Source organism: Mus caroli, chromosome 16 (genome assembly GCF_900094665.2).
Source record: "Mus caroli chromosome 16, CAROLI_EIJ_v1.1, whole genome shotgun sequence".
In the NCBI taxonomy this organism is placed as follows: Eukaryota; Metazoa; Chordata; class Mammalia; order Rodentia; family Muridae; genus Mus; species Mus caroli.
Window position 1 is genome coordinate 40,989,087 of NC_034585.1, and position 19,329 is coordinate 41,008,415.

Below are 19,329 nucleotides of genomic sequence, written 5' to 3' on the forward strand. Positions count from 1 at the left end.
TCGAAAAGCTGTATTTCAATAATTTTATTTACTTATATTTCCCATTGCAAAACCACTAATCCTTGTGAATCACTAAAGAAGAAAAAAATTCTTACTCTAGTTCATGTCCATACTGTTTCTTATATTGACAAAACTTTAAGAGTGGAAAAATGGTTTCCTAAAAAAACTGATTCCATACATTAATGATCATAAACATTAAAAAATTTAATATAAAAGCCTAGTAAACTGTAGCTAGAAGCAAAATGAGGGAATTCTGCTGCTATCTCCCATCTTCTACTATTGAGCAAGTTTGGAGTCTGTGGGAGTCAGATATGGTGGCACTTGAGCCTGTAGTAGACTGACCAGCCTTAGTCTGGTGCTTTGAAAGCAGTGTGAGTTACAGCATGACCAGTTTCAAAAAACACACTCAGAAAAGTTCTTTTGGCACTATTTTTTCATTTCAAATTTTAGTGCATTCATTGTAACAGAACCCTTTTGTGCTAAGAGGTTTGGTTTGCTTTTGCCACTTTTGTAGGGCACTGTATGTCTCTCCTAGAAGTTCAGGGGGTACGACTGAAGCACGTCAGTACAATTAGTAAGAGCTTCTGTTGGTAGGGTGGCATATATCTGTAATTCCAGCACTTAGGGTAGACAGGAGGATGACCATGATGAAGGCTAGCCTCAGCCTCCATTAAAAAAAAAAAAGCTTATAATGTGTGCACTAAACACTGTATGCCCATAATCTATTTTAATAATACCTATGGGCTAGATTTAAACAGAAAGAAACTTCATTTTAAGTGCCCAAGGTCAGACAGCTAATGACAGGGAAGCCTAAAACCTAATCCCAGGCCTCTGTGATTGGGAAATCTATTCAGGTAAAGTTTGAATATACTAATTTACACTAACTGCTGTCTAGCTTTGAAACTACTCTCAGATTATTTAAGGTCGTCTCATCCGATTCAAAATACCGTTTGGGAGGAAAGTTTCTCAGTATGGAGCCCTGAAGCTTCCAGCATTGGCTGCACTTAAACAGACATATGACCAAGATGGAGAAGCTGAATGAAGATCCTCTCACTTTAGGGCTGAACCACAGGCTTTACCATTATCAATAAATACAACACACTGTGGAAACAAGTTGGTCACTGTACAAATAAAGTCCATACAAGGTTTATGTCTATTCTATTTAGTACTCGGAAAATTGGACTAAAAAGTTAATACTCAGTACATAGCCTTTAAGGAACATAATTTGTAAGAATTAAAGTGGTTTAATTCCCTTGTTAGTCATTCAATGCTTGTTCAATAAACAACCCATCAGGGACTTCAGTATTTTGTTTGCTTGAACATGGCCTCTTCCATCCACTTCAGCATCCTTGTGCAGAAGACACAATAGAGACAGGCGGTTCTTTAACTGCAGGGAGGTTTACTAAGGAATACCCAAGCTACCAAAAATAGGGTATATGTATAAATAAAGAAATACAAAATATTGGGTAGTAGCCAAGGACTGACTGGCTTCCTTGGCCCAAAGGGGAAGGACCCATTTTCACGGATGACGATGCCTGTGACAGAGCAACTAAGGGAGGCCAGAGGAAGACACAAAGGGTGTTGGGAGCCCAACTCTTAAATCCTCCATTTTGTCCCTCCCTCCCTGTCTGTCTCTCCCCGTCTCCATATTCCCCCTCCCCTATGAAACAAGGTCTCACTGTGTAGCCCTGGCTGACCTAGAACCCACTTTGTAGACCAGGTTGACCTTCAACTAAAAGAGCTCTGCCAGACCCAGTGGGGAGGAGATTAAAGGAGTGAGCCATCATATCTACAACCACACAGAAATCTCATTAACTAATATAGTATCAGAAACACCTTCCAGTACTCAAACCATCTGTGTGTGTAGATTGTCAAATTCTTCTTTAATATTTAATCTCTTTAGCTGTTTGGTCACTAACTCCTACGGCTAATCTTCCAGATTTCACTCGAAGTTTAAGTTACTGAGTTCCCTAAAATGGAGCAATTAACTGTGAAGGAAAACTGCAGACTCATCCACCAGCCTCTTTCTTATGAACTTCTTTCTCCTCCACAAATACTCAGTGCTTTCAAACTGGTTTCCTCTAGCCCAGTTTGGTGCACCTGCACAGAACTGGTCTGGACTTTTAAAACACTTAGGAATTCTGTTTATTTGGTGGAATGTCACATGGGCATGAAAGCAGAGCCAATTTTTTTTCTCTCCCAGAGAGATGAGGGAACCTCACTTTAGAGAAAAATGATGGATAAAATTATATTTCAAGCTGAGGAGATGACTCAGTCGGCAAAGTGCATGTTTCGCAAGTATGAAAATCTGAGTTCAGCTACCCAGGTGCTTTGTAAAAGTGTGGTACTGTCCCTTTAACCTGGGTGCTCAGGGCAAAAGACAGAAGGATCCCTGGGGTTTAATGGACAGCTAGGCTCCCAGAATCAGTGAGTCCAGGTTCAGTGAAAGAACCTACCTCAAAGAAAGGGGGGGGGGTTGAGGTGACGAGAGCAACAGAGGAAGGCACCTCTGGCCTCTAGGTGCAGGAACACAGACACAAACAAAAAGGTTTGTGTCAACAAGTGAATGGTTCAAACAACTGTGGTGCCATCCATACCACAGAATAATGATTAGCAATGAAAAGAATGAACTCTTTAAGAATCTATCATTTGTGCTTGTTATATAAACAGATCAATTCCTATTGTCTAGTCTGGATCACAAGCACAAATGGTAAAGTGGGCAATACAAAATCACTTAGGCAATATTGTAGTAAAAAGTATCAAATAGGCCAGTCTTTCTTTTTTGTTTTTTCAAGACAGGGTTTCTCTGTATAGCTCTGGCTGTCCTGGAACGCACTTTGTAGAGCAGGCTGGCCTCGAACTCTGAAATCCGCCTGCCTCTGCCTCCCCAGTGCTGGGATTAAAGGCATGCCCCACCACGCCCGGCTTAGGCCAGTCTTTCTATCTTGTTAAATCGTTAGGAGTTTAAGGTTTTAGCTTTTAGCTCTCAAAAATAAGAAAATCTGGAAAGGGAGGGGGGGGGAACCACCAATCACTGTAAGATAATCATTCCATGTTTTTCCTATTTTTTTTCTTTCTAGTATGAGGGTTGGACCCAGTACGCCAAGCTTACATGGAATGGAAGCAAGAACCATATCCCCGAGCCCCCAGCAGAGTTTAAAACAGATTCCTCAATTACATTGCATAGAACTAAGATTTAACTGAAAATCTTATTTCCCATAAGAAAATGTATCATTTGGGTTATAAAAGTCAAATCTGTGATTTTGTAAGGTCTTCTTCGGCTTCAAAACAGGGAACGTTCTAAGTTTGTAGCACAAATAAAAGAGTTTAGCCCCAAACTGAAGAACATTCCTTCAGTCAAGTGCATTGTTTGAGGTTTAAACATTGGCTACTACGGTGCACATAAAATGGAGTACAAAGGGTTTGGTAACCCTAGGCAAAACCATTTCTGTATTTTCACAAAATATTAAGCACTCAAGTCTGAGAAGGGTGACTTGAAATTTTTTAACAAATGCAAAAGCGAATTAAGAACACAAGCATTACTTCTGACTGGGAAGGGCAATTATGTAGGACTTAAAAGAAATGTCAAAAAGGAATGACCCACAGGCAGAAAACATGAAGGCAGTAATGTCTAGACTCGATCTTCTAGTCTTTAAACTATACACAAATGGATTTGGATTAATTATGTTTTCAGCCTGATCAGTTTCCGTAAAATTACTTCCCCTTCGGGAAAACCTCGCCACTTTCCCATAAGCTAGTCTGGGTCTCCAGCCCAACAAGGCAACACCATCTTTCATCACCTTCCCAACCAACCGAGACTGTCGCATTACCAACACCCTGTTCTGAGGAGAGTACAACCACCTTCTCTCCGAAGAAAAATGTGTAAGGCCCGCTCTTACCCTTCCAGTCTCATCTGAACACTCCCTGAACCTCTGCAAGAATGTCGGCAAAACCCTTAGGATCACTGAGAACGCACTTTTGCGGGGAAAGCCCTTCAGTGTGACTCTGCAGTGAGGGCCATCTCAGTGACATCCCCTCCCAAGCCTGTCTCACCGGAGACGCCTCTGCCTCCCGGGGTTTTCCTACCATCCGGATCACCCGGGCCATGGCCTTTCCCAAGGAAGGAGTTTAGAGGAATGGGACCCGTCGGTTGTTGCAGACCCCCAAGAAATGGCTAACACAATCCTACCACCTGAATCAGCCCCAAAGGCTCCAAATAGGGAACCATAATGGCCGCACTCGCTCTCAACCCAGGGAAAAGGTGGGCATCATAATCCCTCGTCAATGGACTACGGTGATGAAGGGCCAGGGGTCCAGCAGAAATGAGCTCCTCGTCGGTGCAGGAGGACAACGGGAAGGGAGCCCCAAGCATCCGCGGGCCGCGGTTCACACACCCTATCTGCTCTCACCCCGTCAATCGTCCTCACCAGCCACGAGTTACCTGTCGCACCTCACCTGCCCGGGCTCGAAATGCAGAATGTGTACCTAGACGGGACCCAGAGGCTCTGTCACTGAGAGAGGGGAAGTCTTCAGCTGCAGGAGGCGGGCCAGTCCTAGCTAGTCATGTGACCTCAAGCCCCACCCCGCTTCCCCTTGCCGGGCACGCCGGGCCTCGCAGGCTTAAATCTTTGCGGACCGCCTTGGATGTGAATGGTTCCGCGACTTCAGAAAAGCGTTAGTTTCTTTTTCTTTCTTTCTTTCTTTTTTTTTTTTTACAATGACGTGGGTTACAGAAACTACAGTACAGAAGACGAGGATGGCAAGGGTTAAAGTGCATTGCTAAGGAAGTGACGCTAAGTCACGCTCTAGGGACCGGAAATGGCCATGAGTCCCGCCTCTAAGGCCCCAGTAAAATCCTGGGTTGGAAGACGTTAAGCCTATCACGTGATTAAAAAAAAAAAAAACCTGTGAGGTTTGCCTGGTGGAGGATCGCCAAGTTATCCGGACCCATCGCTACCTTTTGAATTTAAAACACATTTACTGCAAGTTCCCATGGGCTTTCTTACATTGAGAAGAATCCGTTTTACAAAACCCTATTAGTCGGCCAGAGGGTTTGAAGGTCACTGGAGGGCTAGAAAGGAATCGGGGTCGGGGGTGGGAAAGGCTGATCCTGCTGGTTTGAAAGCGAGGGAAGGGTGGAAAGATCCGGATTTTGCCGCCGGAGCCTACCAAGCCAGATCCCCGAGAGAGTGTCGCAAAGGGTGGGAGGAGCTAGCGGGCTATAGGCCCGGCCCCTGGAGAGCGGGGGGCGGGGAATCCTGGCGGCGCCGAGCACTGCGGCTGCGCGCGACGCGGCGGCCGCGCCGGCGCGCTGAGGGACGGGGTGAAAGGTCACAGCGCGGCGGCGGGTCTGGCTGGCGGCAGCTGCGGGCGGGAGCCGAGTGTCCCGAGTGCACGTGTGGAGGAGCGGCGGCGGCAGCGCGGCGGCAGATTTCCCCGCGTTTCCCGGAGCCTCAGGGCCTGGCTTGGCTTCTCAGCCAAGAGGCCGGCGTGTGGGGTTGAGTGGCCTGAGCTCAGGGCGCGGGCGGAGAGCTCCGGGCGACGAGGACGACGGCGTTGGCGGCGGCGGCGGCTGTAACGACGGCCTCAGCAGACGGGGAAGATGAAAGGGTGAGGAAGGGCAGCTGGCGCGGGGGACCCGGGCGGCCGGGGCCCAGGAGAGGGGCGTGGGTCGATGGACAGGGAGAGCGCTGCGGGGAAGAGACGCGCGCGAAGCCCGGGCGGAGGGACATGGCCGGGCTTCCCCGGTCCCGCGGCTCCCGGAGGGGGGCGGAGGCTAGGCCGGCTGTTGGCGGGCCGAAGGGCCGACGGAGGCTAGGGCGCGAGTCCACGGTTTCACGTGTGTGCACCGCCTGAGATCACCGGGAGGAGGAATGAGGCGCCCGGGGGCCTCTTCCCGGGAGCGCACCACCGAGCCACCTGAAGGTGCTCCTCCAGATCCGGGAACCGCGCTGTGGCCGCAGGCTTTGACACGTTGCGGTTTTTCTTAAGACTTGTGGGCCGTGCAGAACCTTCTGGAGGGAAAAGGAATTGGAATAAAGAGCACGGGGGATGAGTGCTAGGAGCTAGTGACTCAACGGACTTGGGTTGGGTCAGAGCGAGTGGAGGAGGGCGGGCGGGAGGGGAGGGGAGGGGAATGAACTCAAGCGGTGTAGACTTTGGGGTGCCAAAATGTTTAAGGAAGTAGCCATGGATCAGTAGGTGGAGCTATTGCTTCAGTGGTGTGTGTGTGTGTTGCCCGCCCCCCCTCCAGTGCAAGGACGAGCTGCTGCTTTTGCTCTTCGTTAGCAAAGTTGAGGTTTAATCTTGCAAATCTTCCGTAACATTAGAAGTTATTTTGGTTTAACTGTTCCCGTTTGATAGGAAGTTTCCATTGATTTATATACTGTTAACAGTATTTAGGGTCGCGAGTTTTGGAGGTTGCCTTTACAATCATTAGAAGAAAAAAAAAGAAAGCTTAAACATATTAAACGGCCTTTTCTTTCTAAGTCAGCTGAAAATTATAACTACAGTTTCAGTTAGTTTCAGCATCGTTTTATGGAGAGCGAAATAAATCGTTTCTCCAAACGAGCTCGTTCTGTGTAAAATGAAGGTCCCATACCTCTGAAATGATTCTGAGAAAGTTTTGATTTTAAATCTAAGTAGAAAACATTTTTTCTAACCTCTGGTTTGCTTTAAATGTTAGTTTTTCATTCAGTGTTTTTTGGGTTTTATTTTTGGCATTTTTGGGGGGATGTTTTCTCCACCTGAGCCACGATCCAGGATGCTTGGCAATTTTTAAAAATATGATCCAGTTGTTTTTAGAAAGCTTTATTTTTCTAGTAGAGTACGACTTTGATGCTGTCATTTTTTTTCTACTCATTGCTACACACTCAGAACACACTTGCCATGTTCTGTTACAGTAAAAGCAATGAAGATAACAAGACTAAGAAATTATTCTGGATGTTTAGGTTAAAAATCTTGGGTCTAGTTCAATTTCAAGTGTAGGATTAGTCTTTCTGATACTTGACAATAGAAGTGGAACCACACCGTGGTGCTGTTGACAGTCTATTGGAACTTTTATCTAGTATACTCTTGACCAATTCTACTTTATTAACTAACTGGAGTTCTTGGAATTGAAGCAAAGTATTCGGTGCTCTGCAAGTACTCTGCCACTGAGCTACGTCTCCAGCACTTTATTTTGAGGTAGAGTCTCACTAAGTTGCTCAGGCTGACGCTGAACTTGGCAACAATCTTCTTGCCTCCCTTAGCCTTTTGAGTTGCTGGTATTAAGGGCTTGAGCCACCAGCACCAGCTGGTTCTTTGTATTTAAATAGATATTTAAGTGTAACACGATGGAGGCAGATGCCTAGAAATGTGTTACTGGGCAAACTTGGAATTGTTGAATCCATATTTTAGGCCAGTAGTTAGGCTCAAAATTAAGACTCCTTAAGTAAATTTTTTTATTTTTTAGGATTGAGGGCTTAGAATTGGGTTCTGGACTAACAAATTTTAAGATGATTTCACAGGTATATTTGATTTTTCCCTAACTAACTCCCAATAAGCATGGGACTTAAAATTTTCCTTTCCTTCCTTTTTTAGATACTAAAGAAATGAAATCAGGGTATAGTGCAGTTTTGCTTTGTTGTTTTGTTTTATTAAGATGTTAATGTCCTTGAGATACAGAACTTGTATAAATGTCTTCTGTGTTCAGTTTCCAGACTCTTCATTGGAAAGACTCTATTCCATGAATTTTCTTTGAAGTTTTATTTGCTAAATTTTTATTGTATATTGAGCTTACCAAACATAGTTAAATAGATGAATCTGAAGTTTAGAAAATTGAAACACCCTCCTATGATTTAAATTTTGGGCATTGAAACTTTTTAAGCTTACTTTAAAAAATGTTTTTATTTCATATTTTTTACTTTAGTATTCTTATTAGTAATAGCAACAGGATATCCAGTTATAAATCATGTATTTTCCTTATCTCCATAGTAGATAAATTTGCTATTAATAACTACTGTATTTTTATGTACATATCTACATTATGTACATAACTACATTATTAGACTATTTGCTCTTTCAACTGAGGCCTCTTGTTTTTATGAACCAAAGACATGGCTTGAATTTGTGGTTGGTAAGCTGATTACTATTCCTAACCCCCACCCACCCACACAGGGTTTCTCTGTGTAGCCCTGGCTGTCCTGGAACTCACTCTGTAGACCAGGCTGGCCTCGAACTCGGAAATCCGCCTGCCTCTGCCTCCCAAGTGCTGGGATTAAAGGCGTGTGCCACCAAGGCCTAGCTGATTACTTTTTATCTGTTACTCCTCTCTGGGGATGATGATATTCAGTATACCACAGACAGCAATGACTGGCCATGTAATTAGTTGTCAGTGTTATAGAAAATACAACTAAATCCACTTATCCTTCAATTATAATAAAGAGGTACAAATTAGTTCTAATAAAAATGCCTTTAAATATAATATGAATGCTAAGTAGACCAAAGTAAAGATGAAAAGGTAGGTAGGAATAATATAAATACAGAGCAAAATGGTCACCAGTTGAAACTTGGCCAAATGGGGAACATAAGATTCTATAGTTATAAATGAAGCTTTGTTGATAAATATAAAATAGTCGTTATACAGTTATTATGTATACTGGGAACAGGCCCAGGAAGTCTTCCGTGTCTTTTTCTAGGTGTTGGTTACATAGAAAATAGAAAACAACATTTGTATCTGTGTCTCTTCTCAATAAGGATGGGGGCCCCAAACCTTCAGATCTCCTTTGCCCTTACTGTTTGCTACTGAGCCTGGATACAAAATGTATCTTGTATACCATTAAAACTTTTTGAAGAAACTGACTAGCAGCAGGTCATATTTTGCTTTTGTGTAAACCAGAAATTTGTTGTCTGTTGATTGAGATACCAATCTATCTATCTATTTATTTATTTTTCCCTCCCTGATACTTGGTTTCTCTGTGTAGCCCTGGCTGTCCTGGAACTCACTCTGTAGACTAGGCTGGCCTTGAACTCAGAAATCCACCTGCTTCTGCCTCCCAAGTGCTGAGATTATTAAAAGCGTGTGCCACCACTGCCCAGCCAGATAACCAAATTTTAACAAATACTTTGTGATGCCTCCCTTGCTGTGTTGAGAGTTTTGAAATATTATTTGAAGTACAATCATGATTTTTTTAAAGTGTATCTTCAACTTGAAGAGGTATCCACATTGGTGAGTGTGGGGTTGTTACTATAGTGATTTCTTCTTTCCTAAAATGGTGGACAATTTAATAAAGCTGCAGCCAATCAATCAATAGAGGTTTCTGTGAGTATCAGGATGAAATTCAGTTGGTAATATGCTTGCCTAGCAAGCATAAACCCCAACACTGAATAACTGGATATGGTGGTGCACACTGTTTTCCCTCCCAGCACATGTAGATAGAGGTCAAAGTATCAAGTTCAAGGTTACATAGTAAATTTTAATGCCAGCTTGGAATACATGGGGCACTGTTTGAGAAAAAAGCATTTTCCTTATGTGTAAAAATCATCCAAGAGGCTAAGTGCTTACATTTTTTTTCTGTTTTATCATAATAATTTGCATAGTTCTTATTACAATTTGTAGCCAAGTTTTGGATTATTACATCCTAACTTTTGTCAGTTAAAATCTTATTTTATGAAGCATTGTTTTTCAAAGTCATTGCCTTTGCCAGAACAAACTAATTATTATCTGTCTTAAATTTTACTTTGCTGCTTATTCCTGTAGAAATCTTGATTCTTGTCCTTCAGGTGTAAACTATAGTTTTCAACTTAATGGGTTTTGAGGAGGCATCTCTTCAGTTATTCAAATAATTTTTCTTTATCTTTGTTTTAAACGTAGCCTGCAGTAGCCAGTATAATACTGCTAGAAGCCTGTAGAACAGTTTTCATTTTAAAAATGGATTGTAGTTTAAAGCTGCAGAATTGTAACTTGGTAGTACTATCACCCAGCCTTTCTCCACCCCACCCCCCCCCCNCCCCCGCCCCCCACCCTTGGCTAATTAGTGTTTATTGCCACTGCGGTTCACCCAGCACTTGGGAGGCAGAGGCAGGCGGATCTGTGGTTTTTCAGGACAGCCCAGGCTACGCAGTGAAGCCCTGTTTCAATGAACAAACAAAACCCAAAACAAATCTCAGCTTACTAGCAGAGTGCGAGTCTTCTCTGGTGCAATGGTCATGAGCAGTTTAAGTACTCTTGTACACCTAAGTAAATTTTAAAGTTTAGTTAAATTTTAAAAAAAAGATTTTTATGTGTATGGATGTTTTCCCTGCATTTATTTCTGTATATTATGTGTGCCTGATGAGGCCAGAAGAGGATGTTGAGGCAGAAGTTCTAAACAACTGTGAGCCAAGAATCTAACCCAGGTCCTTTGGAAGAGTGCTCTTAACTGCTGAGCCATCATTAAAATTAAAATTTAAATGTCAGGTTTTTGACATTTTAAAGGATTTTTGACACAAATTGGATATATAGATCAGTAGGTTTTATTAAAACTTGATATCTGTAAAATTTCCCAGGACTATTAGCATCTGAATTGAAGTGTGCTGTAAATAAGAGAGGGGGGTTAAAGATTTAGTATGAGGCTGGCGTGGTGGTATATACCTGTAATCCCATTGCTAAGGGAATGAGCGCTAAATATGTGCGCTTATTATAGTTCTTAGAACAAAGCTGTGTGAAAATACGTTTTAGAATGTAATTCCCAGGTGGTAGGTATTCCTAAATGTTTGAACTGTGGGCCACATTTAACTTGTCTGTTTATACCTCTGTATTAAAAGATTCTGAGACTGCTCCTGGGTTTTGATGATAAACTCTTGTTTCCAATTACTTCATCTACTGTGGTTGAAGAACACAGCTAGAAATGTGTGTATTTGCATTTCCTGAGCTAGTTCAACCTGAGTTTGCTTCCATTATTCCTCATGTTTGTTGTTTTGTTTTTGTTTTTTTCAAGACAGGGTTTCTCTGTGTAGCTCTGGCTGTTCTGGAACTAACTATATAGATCAGGCTGGCCTTGATCACAGAGATTTACCTGCCTCTGCCTCCCGAGTGCTGGGATTAAAAGCATGACTCACTTTGACTTACTAAATACATATATTTAGTAATTCAAATGCTATTACTTCTGATTAAGAATAAACTGTAAACATTTGTTTCCATTACTGTTCTTTACATGTTCTTAAGGGAAAAGTTTGTGCTATAGCAAATGGTTACAAAACTGTCTGATATGTATAGTCAAAAAGGAGTAAATTGTATACATAGTTCTTAAACATGTGATTAAATATTAATATATAATGTTAATATTATATGTAACATTTGTATCCTTAATCTTTTGTGAGGTATTTTCCTAGTAGTGAGGTTTTGGTTTTGGTTTAAGAACAGGGACTCTTGTAGGGCTGGATGAGCCCAGCTGGTCTCAAATTCAGAAAGAAGCACTTAATTCTGTCTGTCTAGTGTTTGAATTAAAAGGCTTGCCACCATGCCTGCCCAACTGATACTTGTTGTTATTTGGTCTCCTAAAGTAGTTTTTACTGTCAGCAGTGTGCAAGGTCTCTTTAAAGGCAAAGCCTGCAAGGGAGAAAATTTTGGGAAGACCTTAAGAAAATTAAAGAAAAGACACTAGCTACCATTTTAGCCAAGAGTGATAGAAATTTTGGGTTGTGAACGCCTTTAATTCCTCCAGAGGCAAAAATAGGTGGCTCTCTGAATTCAACTCCAACCTCATCTACAGATGGAGTTTCAGGACAATCAGGGCCACAGAGAAATCCTGTCTTAAACAAACAAACAAACAGAAAAATTTTTGTCTGCATGTGCTGTGACTACACATGACTATTTGAAAAATAATGGAAATAACAGTTTTTAAGTAGCTTTTGAGTACATATTTACTTTAGTTTTACTTTTCTAATTAAATAATTAGTATTTTCTTTTGGTACAAAATTTTTATTTAGTGAAGTTGGACATTTTCTACTTTTAGTGGTCATTTGTATTTCTTATAACTAGCTTAGTTTTTTTTTTTTTAAAGATCATGATCTTTATCAACTCCCAAAACTTTAAAAATAATGTTCTTGGAAAAAAATGTAGTTGAGCCGGGCCGTGGTGGTGCATGCCTTTAATTCTAGCACTTGGGAGGCAGAGGCAGGCGGATTTCTGAGTTCGAGGCCAGCCAGGGCTACACAGAGAAACCCTGTCTCGAAGAAAAAAAAAAAAAAAAAAAAAAAACCCCTTTCAAAAAAAAAAAAAAAAAAAAAAAAAAAAAACCGAGAGAGAGAAGAAATGTAGTTGAAACATTCAGATCAGTTTTATGGAGCCAGAAGTTGGAAGCTGAGTCTAGATCAGTATCCATCCATAGGAATGGCTTTATTATATATTATGCAATGCTAAGGTGTTTGATTTGATTTGTAAGACTGTGCACAACTGGGATTTTTGTTGTTGCTTGTTTTGAGATTTTGTAGCCTAGGCTGGACTTGATCTTCTTCAGGACCTCTGCCTCTAAGTGCTAACATTACTGATGTGCCTACTATACTCTAATCCTGCTGAAGGATTTTTAAATCCTGATTTATCTATTTTTATTGTGATGGCATTCTCTCCTTGGCTCATATTGCCTTCTTCCATTAATTATACTTTCAGAATTCAAGCTGAAACAATGGTTTGAGCTGTCCTGCAAAAGGAAAAGTATGGGAATCATAACATTAAAGAAATGGATTTATTAGGTATTAAAATAGAACATAAAGTGTAGGTTTCTATCTGGCAGAAGAGGCTACTCATCTCAATGATCATATGAAAGGGTCAGGTGCAAGATAAACCCTTCCTTCATAGGCATGGCTCCAAGTACCTACTTCCTCTAGTTAGGCCTAGCTTCTCCTAGTCACCCATTCAGTGTTAATCTATTAGTGAAGTTAGAATCCCTGTGGTCCAGTACCTTTCAGTAACCCTACTACTTGGGGACAACTCTTGAACATATTCAATCATGACACATAAAGTATACCTCAAAACTAATTTTCTATATTGTCTGAATCGAGCTATAATTGAATAAATGGGGCTATTCATGAAAGTAGAGAAAAGAGATAGCCTCCAATGGGCAAAAGCTAGGGATCTGATTAAACAACCTAAGATGTGCAGCCCCAAGGAGTATCCAATCTAAAATGCCAGCAGTTACATATTAAGAGGCCTTACTTTAAACTCTAGATAAGAAGCCCAAACCTATCAACCGATTCTTGGATTTACTGACAATACTGTCTTACATTTTGGAGTTTGGTAGAGAAGATAAGCGTAAAAGTTAATGCTTAAGTAGGGCTTGTCCGTCCACTTGGGGAGAGGATTGGTAGTTCAGGGTCATGCTAAGCTGCAATAAACAATTCCCAGGCCAACCTGGGCTACAGGATACACTGTCTTTAAAGTTTAAAGGAATTGGGAGAGGGGAGGACAGACATAGTAATAGAAATTTCAGTAATAGAAAAAGAAAAGCCTTTTGAGCAGTTAGTATATTCAAGCCATGTTTTTGACCTTTCATGTCATTTACTGAAAGTCAGGGTTAGATTAAGTCCTATTAGTCGGGAGGGGGAGAAATCTATTTTAATATCTCCATTTTTTACTGACCTTAGTCATACTTTGACCTCTGCTAAAATATACTTTGAGTTTGATGTAGGTGCACCCTTATGGGGCATGTATCCCTCTCTAACTTTAAGGAATGCAGGAGATTCCTCTGAGGGAATATGATAGAGTGGATCTCTCAGTATAATGAAAAGTCCTAGAAATGCCCAAGTAAATACCTTTATTTGTAAATATTTTCTACAGGCGCATTCTCTGTTGGAGTGTTAATTTAATCTCTGGGCTCAGAGGTTTCTATGGCACCTTCAACAAAAAATACTGAACAAAATCAGATTAACTAGTTACAATTTTGTTCCAAGATAGGTTGTAGCCATTGAATGAATAAGCGGGTATAGGGAGTTTCTCTGCATTTATTTTTGCTGTTAAAAGTAAGTCAGACCTGGGTGGGGGGTGGGAGGTCATTTTTGTGGAGTCATATCTCCATCTTGTGGTCTTTCAGAATATTGCCACTAAATTTGTTTTAAATTTTTTAGCCTAATTGCATTATCTTAATAACTTGATACATTTGGGTGTTTTCTATAGTTTGATCTCTCTAAAACTCACCCTGAAAACTGAATTCCCATCTAAACAGTATTGAGAAATGTGCATGGTAAGTGGTTAGGTTATAGGGCTCGGTGCTTCTGAATAAATTGAAACCTTTGTTACTGTTACAGAGTCTGTTATAAAAAAGAAGAGCGGAGACCTTTTCCTCCCTATTCTTAAATCATGTGGTGACTGTTAATATAACAAGACCACCAGCCAGATGTGATCCTTCAGTCTTGCCTTTCTCTCTAGAACTGTGAGCTACATAAACTTTTAGTCATAAGTTTGCTCACCCTGTGATGTCCTATTGCAACAGCAGACAGTGACCCAAAAGAGTGCTTATTATCTAATGGATGCATAATTTTACAACATGGCTTACAAGAGCTGGGCTGGGCCATGAATTTGTACTGCAAAACTGGGGAGACTTGACACAGGCTGATGATCCCTGGAGCCATACTGTCCTAAAGACTATAAATATCTATATGCATTTTTGTATTTTCTGTTTGATTTTATTGCAATCCCTAGTCTAGTAATTCTTAAATGAAGATGACGTGGGGTTTGATTGCTATAGATTTGAAAATCAGAAAACAATGTCACATTATTTAGTTGAGCTAAGAAAAGTTTTGTCCTCATAACTGCTGTCTTTGGCTTTCTGTAATTAGGATCATAAGCTTGAGTGCCAGTAGGAATGAGATAGATGAGTAAATCATAAGAGTCTTCTCATGTTATTTAAGTTGGCAGCCACTTAACTTAAAAGGAACAAGGGGTGGGTCAAATGCTCTGATCACTTGTCTGACTTAAGTTTTAGGCCAACAGTATAGGATTCTTGGTCTTTTACTTCTGAAATTCATATGTTTCTTATAGTTTTTGTTTTGTTTTGTTTGCCCGTGTGACCCTGGCTGTCCTGGAACTCACTCTGCCTCTCAGTTCTGGGATTAAAGGAATGAGATACCACCGCTGGACTCTTCTTTTTTTTTTTTATATATTTTTATTACATATTTTCCTCAATTACATTTCCAATGCTATCCCACAAGTCCCCCATAGCGCCCCCACTTCCCTACCCACCCATTCCCATTCTTTTGGCCCTGGCATTCCCCTATATTGGGGCATATAAAGTTTGCAAGTCCAATGGGCCTCTCTTTCCATTGATGGCTGACTAGGCCATCTTTCGATACATATGCAGCTAGAGACAAGAGCTCCGGGGTTCTAGTTAGTACATCATGTTGTTCCAACAATAGGGTTGCAGATCCCTTTAGCTCCTTGGGTACTTACTCTAGCTTCTCCATTGGGAGCCCTGTGATACATCCAATAGCTGACTGTGAACATCCACTCCTGTGTTTGCTAGGCCCCAGCATCGTCTCCGCTGGACTCTTCTAGTACTTCTATAGTGTTTTGGAAGTAACAATTCTCAAAAGTAGTCTGTTACATTATCATTTTATGTAAAAAGTCTTGAAGTACATTCTCTCTACCACTTTTTGCTTGTTTTGACTCATTTAACACCAGCATTGCTTTAAGTTGCGTTTGGTAATATTTAAACTTAAGCACATAAAGATCTTTTAAGGTCATTATTTCCTTAAAAGTGACACTAATGAAAGATAACATTAGAATGAAGGCTCAGTGGAATCACCTTGGATTTAATTTCTCTCACAAATATCCATACCAGGTATACATACATATAATATGTATTTGTTGTACAGATTTGCACCAAAAGCAGACTTAATAACTGGAGGGCTTGATATAGTTGGAGGTTGAAATGTTAAGATTTGAAGGTTTTTGTTTACAAAAATAAGGTGTATATTTGAACTCATTTCTGTCTTTTTACAATGTCAGAATTTATTAACATTGAATTCACAAGGTTTAATGATTTCAGTGGCAGCAATTTGCCAGGTAGTCTGGTTAAAGTGAATGCAAAAGGTTTTTTGCTGTTGGTTTGATTTTTGAGATGGTTTTTCTATATAGCTTTGGCTGTCCTGGAATGGCTATGTAGACCATAGTGAACTAGACCTCAGAATTCCTCTTTGCCTCTGCCTCCCAAGTGTTGGAATTAAAGGTGTGTGCCATCATGTCTGACAGATGTAAGTTCTATAAATTCACATCTAAATTGTTACTGTAGGCTTATCACATAGCAAATAATGTTTACATATCTACATAAGTGTATACATGTGGTTTGTACAATGAGTACAAGTTAGAGAGGCTATAACAAAAGTTCAGGTTTCAGAAGTGAGCTAAGCGTCTGTATTGATAATAGCAAAACAAACCAGGGAGTTGCTTCTAGGGTCCAGCTCTGAGAGTTCAGCATCAAGATGGAAAACTGAGCACAGGAAATGTGAAAAGGTGGACAGAAACCAAAGCTCCAGGGTCAGTCTGACTGTTGGTCCTTTATACACATACAAAGGTTGGGGGGAGGTATATAAGGTGATAGGTTAAAATGGGGCTGTGACATCACAGTGTTTGTTGGGTGCCCATAACTTTATGGTGCTAAAAAGAGGAGATTAATTATACCCAGTTTGAGGTTTTTCTTGTTTGTTTGTTTGTTTGTTTGTTTGTTTGTTTTGGTGTGTCTATTCATCCTAAGTCATGCATCCACATTTCCCTATAATCACAATAATTTATAGGAAGACTACCTTTCTACTCCTAGGAACAACTCAACAGTCTGTGCTGGATAGGCAGTGACTGACAGGTAAAGTTTGGTTTCCCCTAGGAGCCACAGCCATCCTTTTCTCTTAATGGAGCTCCTCAGGGCAAGACAGCCTGGAAAAGCAGTCTCACACAATATAGTCTCTTAGAGCAGGGCATACCTGACCAGAACAGTACTGCTCCTTTTTACTTGGTATTTCAAACAGTAAAAACAGTGCAAATGGACTATTGTCTTGCTCTAAAGAGTTGGATCAATTCTAAGTCAGTAAAAAATTGTTCTCAGGGGTATAAAAAACTGTGGAGTCCCATAATGCATTATTAATGGGAATATAAATGGTGTACCTTGGGAGACAACCTACTGTTAATTCTTTATTATCAATTTAACAGTGACCTCAGACTTCATGGCTTAAAAGTAACACAATTATAGCTCTTAGGTTCAAATACTCAAAAATGCTCTTCACTGAATTAAAATCAAGGTTTTGGTTGGGAAGGTAATTTGCATAGTAGCCACATCACATTACATAGAATTTCAGCATGTCTCCTTATTTAGATATAGGGTCTTGGAAGATGAAATTTTAAGAAGAGGTCATTTGGATTAGAGTTGATCCTAAACCATATGACTGGTGTTTGAGAGAACAGATGCAGCAGGAAACCTGTGATTAGAAGATTATAAAGTTTAGATTATCCCAGGCCAAGAAATGCCTGTACTGTCACAAGCTAAAATAGATAAGGAAGGATTCTTTCCTAGAGCCAAGAGGCTATGAGCTTGTAGAAAGTATTCTCAGATTTCTACCTACCTGAACTATAAGTGTGCATATTTTTGCTTTAAGCTTTTGAATTCATGGTCTTTTGTTCAGAAAAGGCAAATACCTGTAGGTAGAGAAAATAGATGTATTTACAGCTGAGGATAGGAAAAGAAGACTATAAACACTTTTGGATGTGTTGGGACTGTTCCAAAAGCTAATTGATGTGATAGTTGTTTGTCTTTGCACATAGCCAAAAATATCATTGATTCTCTTATTATTTTAAAAGTTTTTTTTTAAAGATTTATTTATTTATTATAAGTACACTGTAGCTGTCTTCAGACACTCCAGAGGGGGCGCTAGATCTCGTTAAGGATGGTTGTGAGGTACCGTGTGGTTGCTGGGAATTGAACTCAGGACCTTTGGAAGAGCAGTCAGTGCTCTTAACCGCTGAGCCATCTCTCCAGCCCTTAAAAGTTTTGTGTCTGTGGAGGTCAGAAGAGGGCATCTGATTTTTCTGGAACTCATGTTATGGTTGGTTGTGAGCCACCAATTGATTTCTGGGAATCAAACCCCATATCCTCTACAAGAGCAACAGGTATTCTAAACTGCTAAGCCATCTATCTCTAGCCCAAATTTTATATTTTTAAAAGCTGAATTTTGTGAGTACATCTTCGGAAAGTTAAATAAAGAAATTGAGATGGATCATCACCATCTTTTATCACAATAAGACATCACTACACATACATAACATACTTAGAACAGCCTAAGTTTTAAAACTGCCAGATATTGGTAAGAATACAGAACTGGGGTTCTGACACCTTAAAATTCAGTATTGTCATTCCTAGGTATTTAGTAAAAAGAAATTAAAGCATTGTCACAAAACCTTGTGTCAAATGTTTATAGCTCCTTTTTTCAAAATCTCCCAAACCCAACCCAAATGCCTTTTAAAAGATAGAAGTGTAGCTCTGTGCTTATATTCAAGCCTGGCTTCCATCCCTGGTCCTGAAACAGCCCAAGCAGGAAATGAACCCATGGTTCTTTATGAGGTACTGCTCAGTACTAAGCAAGGTTGGAATGAATTGTGTGCTGAAAGAACAGCATGGAAAGTCTCAACAGCATTTGGATGAATAAAAAGCAAAACAACTAGCCTGGTCTGGTGTGCGTGCTTTCACACTCTGAGGTGGAGGCAGGTTTATCTCTTGAGTTAAGGGTCAGCCGTGGCAGTGTAGAGAGTTCCAGGAAAGCCAAGGTTACATTCTGAGAGTGTCACCAAGAAATAAAAAAAAAGAAGTGAAACAAGTCCAGTGTGTTTTAATTTATGTTGAAAGGACAGAATTAAGAGCAGGAGTAATGGTTGGTTGATTGAGGGTGGTAGAGTTGAACTTGAAAGAGCTACAGAAATTCACTGTGGTAATTAGATGCCTGGTGAGATGGTTTTGTATAATGGTAGTTACATGGTTAAACATACTTGTCAAAAAATTATTCCCCCAAAACATGAGGTTAATTTTAATAAAAAGATAAAAATCCAAGAAAAAAATTGACCTCCCAAATAACTGGAAAACCAAACTTATAAGCTGGTGGACTTGAATTTGATCTAAGCTAATAATTTCATTAAAACTAACTGAAACAACATCCCATGTACAATATTAAAATATGACTCAAGTATGTGCTATTTGCAAGAAACATGCTGTGGTCAAGAGATAAAATTCCTGTGTTACTCAGGGTGGTCTCTACATCCTGGGCTTAAGTGATCCTCTGTCTCAGCTTCCCAAGTAACCAGGATAACAGCCATGTATAGTAGACTCACCCAGCTGC

At 40.5% G+C, this 19,329-nt stretch overlaps 2 protein-coding genes across 4 annotated transcripts in view; one reads left to right on the top strand and one right to left on the bottom strand.

Annotated features, from left to right (window-relative positions):
- The window catches only part of Atp6v1a (ATPase H+ transporting V1 subunit A), a 52,165-nt gene extending 47,558 nt beyond the window's left edge, over positions 1-4,607 (bottom strand). The window contains exon 1 of one of the 2 annotated variants that reach the window (XM_021185543.2): positions 4,442-4,607. The gene's annotated coding sequence lies outside the window, so the exon portion shown is untranslated. The remainder of the gene's footprint in view (positions 1-4,441) is intronic. The other variant, XM_021185542.2, reaches the window with a different exon arrangement.
- A 679-nt stretch (positions 4,608-5,286) lies between these two features.
- Naa50 (N(alpha)-acetyltransferase 50, NatE catalytic subunit) overlaps positions 5,287-19,329 on the top strand; it is a 21,987-nt gene continuing 7,944 nt past the window's right edge. The window contains exon 1 of one of the 2 annotated variants that reach the window (XM_021185546.1): positions 5,287-5,610. In XM_021185546.1, the coding sequence (XP_021041205.1) occupies positions 5,603-5,610 (8 nt within the window). In that variant the 5' untranslated portion in view covers positions 5,287-5,602. The remainder of the gene's footprint in view (positions 5,611-19,329) is intronic. The other variant, XM_021185547.2, reaches the window with a different exon arrangement.